General features: G+C 63.2%; 1 protein-coding gene across 2 annotated transcripts; it reads right to left on the reverse strand.

Annotated features, from left to right (window-relative positions):
* Window positions 1-1,347: 1,347 nt before the first annotated feature.
* On the reverse strand, window positions 1,348-8,168 carry LOC116639470 (secreted Ly-6/uPAR domain-containing protein 2-like). Of its 2 annotated transcripts, XM_032415883.1 has the most exons (3): window positions 7,600-8,168; window positions 1,747-1,845; window positions 1,348-1,484 (listed from the first exon to the last, which is right to left on the reverse strand). In XM_032415883.1, the coding sequence occupies exons 1-3, from the start codon at window positions 7,766-7,768 to the stop codon at window positions 1,348-1,350; spliced, it is 405 nt and encodes a 134-aa protein (XP_032271774.1). In that variant the 5' UTR covers window positions 7,769-8,168. The 2 variants fall into 2 exon arrangements, 1 of the variants encoding a protein (XP_032271774.1); XR_004300848.1 differs by lacking the exons at window positions 1,348-1,484; window positions 1,747-1,845 and adding an exon at window positions 5,956-7,236 and having other exon boundaries at window positions 7,600-7,689.
* Between the last annotated feature and the right edge of the window lie 422 nt (window positions 8,169-8,590).

Raw genomic sequence — 8,590 nt, forward strand, 5'->3', positions numbered from 1 at the left:
CGGCGGACTTGCCCTCTGGGGGCAGGGCCACCCCACTCCCAGAGGCACAGCGGGCTGGCTTCCCGCCCGTCCTCACCCCGTCTTCCCTGTGTGCTCACTCATCGATTGAAACACTACTTTGACTTTGTTCCTTTGTGACTCTGAGTGTGCTTGACTTTCCTTTTTGGTGAACCTGCTGCTAAGGTCCTTTGCTCCTCCTTGCGGATTCGGAAGTATTCTTTAGTGTTCACAGGTATTCACATGTGTGGTAGGCATTTCCTACTTTGTCTTCTGTGTTTTAGTTTTGTGTATCGTACTTTTTCATGTATTTCACTTAGATATTCTAAGAAACATGAATCTTTCTCAGTCTGGATTTTCAGTCTTGTTTTTCTTTCAAACACTTTTTTCTTTTTTCCTCTTTTTAATTTGTAACAGCTTTATTGGACATGCTTCACATTCCATCCAATTCACCCACTGCAAGTGTTTCTGGTATATTCCCAGGTCCTGCAACCATCCCCAGTCAGGCTCAGGAAGAACCCCCCGCCCTTGGGCTGCCACCCCCGCGCACCAGCGCATTCCCAGCGGGCCCTGGCCACCGCTCGCTGGCTCCCTGCCTCTTCGGATTTGCCTGTGCTGAGCATCTCGAAGAAATGGACGCGCAGAGAATGCGGTCTTCCGTATGTGGCCTCTTGCTCTCCGTGTCTCAGGTTCGTGCAGCTGTTAGCAGCATCAGGGGACGCACTCCGCGGTCTGGAGAGACACCCTCCCCCATGCCCCCAGCCCCGCTGGCCCGAGGCCCTGCTTGTGCCTCTGTGTGGGGTCACTCTGTGCCGGGACGCTGCCCCCCCACACTGGGCGGCTGCACCACCGCACTGGCTCTTCCACGTTTTCTTTCCTGAGAGCGTGGCCAGGGTAAGGACAAGGAAAGGGCTGGGCGCTGTGCCTGGGGGTCATGTGGTGGGGAGGAGCCATGCCCCCTGGCTGGGGGGTTCTTGGTCCACTTCGCAGCTGGAGGCTGGCTGGAGCCATGATTAAAAGTTCCCCGGGGGCGCGGGGGCAGGGGCAGAGCCGTCCCCAGCCTCACCCTCTCACCTGCCTGCTCTGTTCCTTCCATCCTCCCCTTTCCGGTTCCTCCAAATGCCTCTCCCCCTCCCCCGACCCACCCAGGGCCACCTCTAGTTCTTCCGCGCTCCTGCTCCGCCCCGGGCTCCTCGAGCGCCCCCCCCCCCCCCCCCCCCGGGCCCCCGGGGCGCCGCCCCCCCGCCCGCGGGGGGGCGGCGGGCGGGGGGTCGGGCGCTGTCTTAGCTCCGTGAGGGGGTGACAGCGGGGGGGGGGGGACAGTCGGTGGGGGGACAGCCGGGGGGGGGGTCAGTCGGTGTTGCAGAGGTTGTACTGGCAGCAGACGATGGACACGTTGGGGCCCAGGCCCAGGCTGAGGATGTCCGGGCAGTTGCTGTAGCACGATTTGGTCACCAGAGGCAGGTCAATGGCGCTGGAGGGGTCTCCTGGGGTGGACAGAAGCTCCCTGAGGCTCTGAGCCGCACGTGCCCCCTGCCCCACCTGCCACCAAGCCCAGAGTCAGTCCCCAAACTGGGCGTAACCGGCCCCCTCCCTTGGGTCCTTTCCTGTGTGGAGGTCAGCGGATGCTCCCCTCACCCTGTTCCTGACTTGTTGGGAGCCTGGATCAGCTCTGCCCCCTCTGAGCCTGGGTCTCTTCTCCTGGGCAAGGAGGGCACGGCTGGCCCACGCTGCGCATCCCCTACTCACGGGTGCCGATGATGACGCAGTAGTTGGAGCCCCAGGGGCATCTGGCCGCGTGGAGGCACCCTCCGAAGCCCTTGCACTGGTGACATTTCAAGGCTCGGGCTGCAGCCGCGGGCGGAGGGACAGGTGGATGGACACACACAAAGAGGGACACAGGGATGGGCAACGCCCGCCTAACAGCACCCTCTTTTCCCACCCAGTGCCCCCCTCTCATTCTTAGGACCCTAGGCCCTCATCCCGGGGTGCCCGATCCCTCAAGACCTCTCAGATAGGGGAGTGGGGAGAAGGTCACCATGTCCCAAGCCTCAGCCCGGGGCTGGACAAGGTCCTGGCCCTCTGCCCTGCCATCCTGTGGGACTGCTCTTCCCAGGATGCAGGTGGTCAGGCCCAGGGCCACAGCTGGGGCGGCTGCAGCTGGAGGCAGCTCTTCGAGTCCGTCCACCCAGGACAGCGCTGGGCTGGGAGGCAGGATGGGGTCTTCCCGGGCTTGCTGTGTGCCCCCCCCCCCAGGGGAGTGGATGAGCAGGGGCCTCACGCAGAAGGAGTTGAGGGTTGGGGGGAGTTTGGGATGGGGGAAGGTGATGAGGGCTCCCCAAGACATGGCCATGCCCATGTTCCCTCTGCGGGGCCTGAGCAGGACCCCTTAGGCCCACAGACACCTTCGTGGTGGTGGGGCCTCCACAGCCTCCGTGGGGAGTGGGGAAGCAAGGGGGACAGAAGAGCTGGATAATGAAAGGGACAGGAGAGAGGCTGGCACAGTTTTGGTTGATGTTTCGTCTATGGGGACAACCTGGAGGCTTTGGAAATACTAAGTTCATCCCAGAAATGTCTGGCAGATCTGCCCATCAGCCCTGTCCTTGCACGTGGGCGCTGCGTGGGGCTCTCTGTCCCTCTGTACCCACCCCCCATGCTTCTTGCCTCGAACTTCCTCCCTCCCTCCCTGCGTCTCCTTCTCTGGTTCCTGCACTCAGGGTTTCTGTCCAGGTCCCGAGCCACGGTGCCCAGGACTGCTCGGGCCTTCTGCAAGTGCAGACCCAGCACTCTCCCAGTCACAGAGCCAGTGGGATGAGCTGCGAGGCCCGCACCATGCACGCTCACCATGTGCAGGCTCGGAGCCCCAGGAAGCTTGTGTCACAGTCCAGGGCAGTGTGCTCACTCCCCGCCCCCCCCAGTCAGTCCTTCGGGCCTCTGCTAGGCTGCCCCAGCCCCGCCATCACCGTTGCCCTCGACCTGCCCCAGATCAGCACGCTTTCAGACCCAGGTCCGTGGCCACGATGATGCATCGCACGCTTTCACCAAACCACAGTGTGCACGGGCGCACACACGCACACCTGGGCAGGGGCACACCGCGCCTCCTGGCCAGCCCTGAGCCCTCTGCTCACCCCCTGGGGACGTGGGTGGCCTCCTCCCAGAACCACAGAGTAGGTGATGGAGACAAGGAAGTCTCCACCATGGGAATGTGCCCACCATCAGCCTTGACTCGTCTGCCAGCCCCACAGAGCAATCTGAGACCCCACAGGTGACCAGGAAAGGTGACAGCTCTTGTCACAAAGCCCATCAAAGCTGCTTGAAGCCACCCTCACAACAAACCCGATGAGGGTGTGGTAAGCTGAGTATGCCACCTAATGGACAGACAGGGGAATGTCACCTGGAAAGCCGGGGTGTCTGTGCCCCAAGGGTACCCCGGTGAGAAACGCAGTTCCTGCCTCCCGCTCTCATCTGCTCAGCCTCCCAAATGCCTCCCTGCTTTGTCCATGTTCTTCCTTCTGCCTTCCGGGCAAAACAGGCCCCAGCTCAAATGCCACCTCCTCTAAGAAGGCCTTCTGGATTTCCAGGCAGAGTTGATGGCTCCTCCTTTGACATGCCCACCCCGAGTTGCTGGCACCTCTGCTCCAGCCTGGTGACAGTGTCCCTGCCCCCATGTGATCTTGCTCAGGGCTCCCTCCCTGCCCCCACCGCCTCCAACGTGAAGGACATGGGTGGGGTATTTCACTCACTCTTCCGTGCCCCCAGAGCATCCTCCTCTGTACCTAGTGGGGCTCGGGAGAGCTTTGTGGAGGGAGGGAGGGAAGGAAGGAAGGGCAGCCAGGTGGCAGGGCTGTGGGTGCAGCTGACCAGGCTCATGTCCTGTCCTGGCTCACAGTGCTGCAGACGGCACACCTCCCACTCTGGTCCCGGCTCACTCTGAAGCAGGGCTGGCATGTGGACTGGGGGGCGGGTGTGCTTCTCCTGGGGAGCAGGGAGAGGACACCAGCAATGCTGTGGCATGTGGGGCGCCTGTGATCCACTGGACCTGGGCTGAGCCAGAGGAGGGAGGAGGGGCCTGTGGGTGGCCACTCCTGGATGCCACGCAACCCCTGTGACAGCCCTGGTGGTGACAAAGCCTTTCCCCACCCCTGTCCATCCACACCGATGACCCTGAGGCAGTTCTTAGGGCTCATTGAGGAGACCTGGGCCCTGAGCCTCACAGACCTTCCCCACCGAACAGAGAGCCTGCAGGAGCCCGGGCCTGGGGAGGGTTCCCGCAGGTGAGACAGTAGTGGATCCCAGACGGTGCTGGGTGGAGCCCGATGCCCATGCCAGGGGCCGTCCAGACACTCACTCTGTCTATCTCATTTAGGGCCGCGGGCCGTGAGGAGGGTGCTGACCCAGATGTAGAGACAGGCCTTGCCAGGTGAGGGGGGTGGGGCTGCTTGCGGTTGGATCGGGGGTCTAGTTGGTTTTGTTCGGGCCTCTGGGTGGGCGGGTGGAGATGCCATCCCACCTCGGGTGCGGTAGGAAGGTGAGGCCAGATGGGGGCAGCCCCAGTTGAGGAGAGGTGCCCAAGAAGCCCTTAGGCAGGCATCTGGTCCAGTGGGCCTGGAGCTGGACAGGATGGGGCCAGCGATAGCAGACGTGGGCACAGCTGAATACGGCAATGGCCAGAGTGGGGAATGGGCCCCACAGGAAGCCTGAGCAAGGGAGGAGAGACCCGAGTCTCAGCCAGAAGAGAGTTAGGAGGGGGCCAGAAGAGGGTGGTCCTAGGAAACAGGTGCAGGCCAGGGGGAGCTGAAAGAGGCCCTCACGCTCAGTGGGGGGGGGTCACTGTTGAGTTGGAGAAGCTGTGGGGGACGTGGGGGGAGAGGGCTGTCAAGCTCGGGGCAGGGCGCTGGGAGGTGGGCAGCCCTTACAGGGACAAGGACAGCACTGAGCGCTCGGCTGCTGGGCCTGTGGGTCCAGAGGGGGTGGAGAACTGTTGAGTGCTGTCCACAAGCAGGTGGTAGGAGGTGGCAGGTGGGGAGGGTCTAGAGCCCAGACAAAGGGGTGGAGGGGGCAGGAATTGGGCTTCCCTGAGGTGAGGAGCCACACTGCAGGGCTCGGTGCTGGCTGGGGTTGGGGGACCGGCTTAGAGCAGTGGGGGAGGAGGTGGCCCCTGGACTCACCCAGCTCCAGGCTCAAGGCAGCGGCCAGCAAGAGCCCAGGGAGCAGCCGCATGGTCTCTTGAGGTGAGGCTGGCTCCCGGGGTACCCGGCTGCCGTCTTATACCTGCTGCTCCCGCCCCGCACCCGACTCCGCCGTCTGACTCACCTGGCAGCTGACTCAGCCACGAAGCCAGGCTGGGGCCCACCCAGCTCCCAGGCCCGAGGGCAAGCCCGGTTTATCACGCAGACCTCTTTCCTTGCCCATCAGGTTGCAGGGTGGGGATCAGGTAAGACCACCTGGCACAGGGCGGACCCTCAGCTCACAGACTCTGGTTTTCCTGCGAGGAACTGGAAAGAGGGTCCAGCACGGGCCTGAGCTCACCCTTCCCCCTCAGCATGCCAGCGAAGCTTAGGGCCAGCCAAAACTGCCCGCTAGGCGCTGGATGACCAGCACTCTCCGCAGAGGCAGAACATGGGCATCCTCAGCGGTCCTGCCTGTCAGATGGGCCTTTGTCCAGAAGTGGCCGTGGGGGGCTGCCTGCCTTGCTAGGAGTCATGCGGGCTCGTGGTTGTCACCGAGCTCACACTGCAGGACACAAGACCTGTGGCTGTTTGCCCTGGGGCGGGGGGTGGCGGGAGGGGCGGGAAGCAGAGACGTATTTAAAAGGGTCCCATGATGGGTGAGGGCCCAAAAGGGCACAGGTCCGCCAGCCACACTGTTCTGCCCAGGCTGGCGGGGGCTGGGGCAGGATGGGGGCAGCGCAGGGGGCGTCCACGGGGTGTCGACGCTGCCCGCCCGCGGAGCCCTGTGTAAGCTCTGGCTGCTGAGTGGCATTTGTCCGCCGCTCTATGTGGTGGACTCCCTAGGGCTGGGGGCTGGGTGGATTCAGACCCTGCTCCCAGGTGGAGGAACCTGAAAGCCCGGGTGGCAGGTGGGTTCCTGGGGTCACGCCTCCCTCCCCTGGCCCCCTCCAGCCTTCTCTAGGGACCCCTCTCAAAGGGAGCAGCTGGGTGAGTTGGTGGGCCTGCCGCTTTCCCTGGAGCCCCGGGATCCTCCTGCCTCTCTGGCTCGCTCCCCTCCCGTGGGTCGTCCCCTTGCCCCGTGCCAGCCCTGGCTCCAGGGGCAACTGGATGAGCCAGGGTGAACTGGAGTCCGGGACCAACACAGCCGGCAGGACCAGCCTTACCAGACCGGACAGGGGGAGCTGAGCTCGGGCTGAGGTGGCTGGTGAGGACCGATCAAGGGCAGACATATTTATTCATCCATTTATTCACACACTCGAGATACTGAGGGGGCCTCTCTGAGGGCTAGAGTGAGCCAAGGAGGGTGCCCTGGCCTGAAGGCGGATTCTCATGCTGATCAAGGTCAGGGTCAGGGCTAGGGGTTAGCATTAGCTGCCGGCAGGGGCACGGCCCTCGAAGTGCCCAGACCTCGCAAGTGGCATGAAGGGAAGAGGGACCTCCCATCGATCCGTCCGTCTGTCCATCGGAGGCTTCCTGTGTGCTAGGCCCTGGGCTGGGCACGTACACCCACAGCCTCATCCATCCCCCCGAGGCCTCGGCTTGGTGGGAACCATCATTCCCACTTTATCAATGAGACAGCTGAGGCTCAGAGACGTGAGTGATGACCTCCAGGCACCCCGAGTTGTAGAATCCAACAAAACTCACTGAGGGGGGGCAGGAGAAAGAAAGAGCCGTCCCAGTTTCTCTGTACCCTTTCCAGAGGTAAGATACATGTTAACAAACAAATCAGCCGCTGCCAAGGGAGGTGGGGCGGTTGGTCCAGCCTCCCCGCCCCCTGCCCAGCACCAGCCCACCAGCAGCGGGGCTGGCGCTCTGGATGCACCCCTTCCCGGTGCCTTCTGCATGCAGCGGGACCAGGCTGCACGCACAGCCCTGGAGCTGCCTCTGGCTGCAGACGCCCACCTGTGCCCCCAGCTCAGCGCCTGCAGCCCAGCTCCTCAGCTGGGCTCCGAGGGTCGTCACGGGCGGCGGCACGGCACAGAGACGCTCAGGCTGCTTCCAGACTTGGGACGCCACAGAGAGCTTCCGGGAGCCCGAGCATCCATCCACATCGAGCGGGCACTCATTTCTGCTGGAGGGATCCCCACAGCGGACATGCCCACTGCCTGGGGGCAGCCTGCCGCCCCTGTGCCCTCCTCTCTGCGACCCCAGCCCACGGCCCGGGACACAGACACAGGGCTGGTCGCCTGCCTGGGGGCCTCACGGCTCCTCAGATCTCTGGTTCTGCTCTTCTCCTTCTAGAGCTTTCCTGACCCTAAGCTCTTAGAAGTATTGCACAGGCTCAGATCGCTTTCAGTTTACAATTCCCCTCCTCGGCTTCCCCGCCCCGGGCTCAGGGATGCAGTCTCCCAGCTGGTGGGAGAAGACTGCTCAGTGGGGCAGGGGTGTGGTGGTTGGGCACCCCGGTCACGCTGGGCCTCAGCTTCCTCACCTGTAAAGGGGGCGTGGTAACGGCTCACACCTTGCAGGGTGGACGTGGAGGGCTTGCAGCCGGGACAAAGGAAGCCACAGAGGTCAGCTCCCGTCCTCGTCGGTGCCATCCCCACTGGCACTGCCTTGGAGTTCAGTGTCACAGGCTTCCCACTAGGGGCCGGCCCCATATTAGTTGAGGGCCTCCCGAGGGCTCTGTGCTGGGTTCTGAGGACAGCCTAGCAGGCCGGGGCCCTGTGGGTAGGTGGGTGGGGTGGCGGCATTGTCCTGCGGGCCGGGTGCAATGTTGTGGGTATTGGGTTTGGACCAGGTCACAGCGGAGGATGGACAGATGGGGACAGAAGGCAGGTATAAGAAGCACCCCCACACCACGGCAAGCCCAGCTCCCTGCTCTCAGTGACCCCAGAGCCCACAAGTGGCCAGGCAGGCCTCTAACTTCATCACCCACCGAGGGGAGGGAGGACTGATCCTATGCTCCTCCCAGCTGTGGCCTGGGACACCTGCTGACCCAGGACAAAGGTCTTACACAAGCAGTTTACCAACTGCTTCCAAGCCTCTCCCACTGAGTCAGGAAGCCAAGGGTGGCTAGGGCTGGAGGCCCATGTCCACCCTTTCTTCCTGCTGGCTTCCGCATCCAGAGGCCTCTGCTGGCCTTCCAGCCAGCTCTGTGGGGGAGCTGAGTCACTTCCCCGAGGCTGACCACTTCTGGGGATCCTCCTGGACCTGTGGGAGCTCAGGGCTGGGGTCTGGCTTGCTCCCAGCCTCCCCCAGGGAAGGTCTCATACTGGATTGGGCTTCAGGGGGAGGAGACACCCAGGTCTCCTGTGTTCTTAACCAGACACTCCTTGGGGTGCAGCTCCTTCCCGCCCAGGATGAGGCCCATCTTCCCGGACCTTCTGGGAGGTCCAACCAGCTCTGCCTGAGGACCCCTACTGAGGCCCACACAGGCTCTCCCAATCCCTTGAGCTCTGGAGACACTGGGTGAAGCTCTC

The sequence above is a fragment of the Phoca vitulina genome, unplaced genomic scaffold (assembly GCF_004348235.1).
Source record: "Phoca vitulina isolate PV1807 unplaced genomic scaffold, GSC_HSeal_1.0 scaffold18, whole genome shotgun sequence".
In the NCBI taxonomy this organism is placed as follows: Eukaryota; Metazoa; Chordata; class Mammalia; order Carnivora; family Phocidae; genus Phoca; species Phoca vitulina.

Excerpts from the sequence above, each read along its gene's own strand:
- LOC116639470 (XM_032415883.1), bottom strand. The coding sequence starts at position 7,768 with ATGGGGCCGGCCCCTAGTGGGAAGCCTGTGACACTGAACTCCAAGGCA. Across the intron at positions 1,846-7,599 it reads TTACCACGCCCCCTTTACAG|CCCGAGCCTTGAAATGTCAC; the intron begins GTGAGGAAGCTG and ends CCGCGGCTGCAG. Across the intron at positions 1,485-1,746 it reads CTGCGTCATCATCGGCACCC|GAGACCCCTCCAGCGCCATT; the intron begins GTGAGTAGGGGA and ends TGTCCACCCCAG.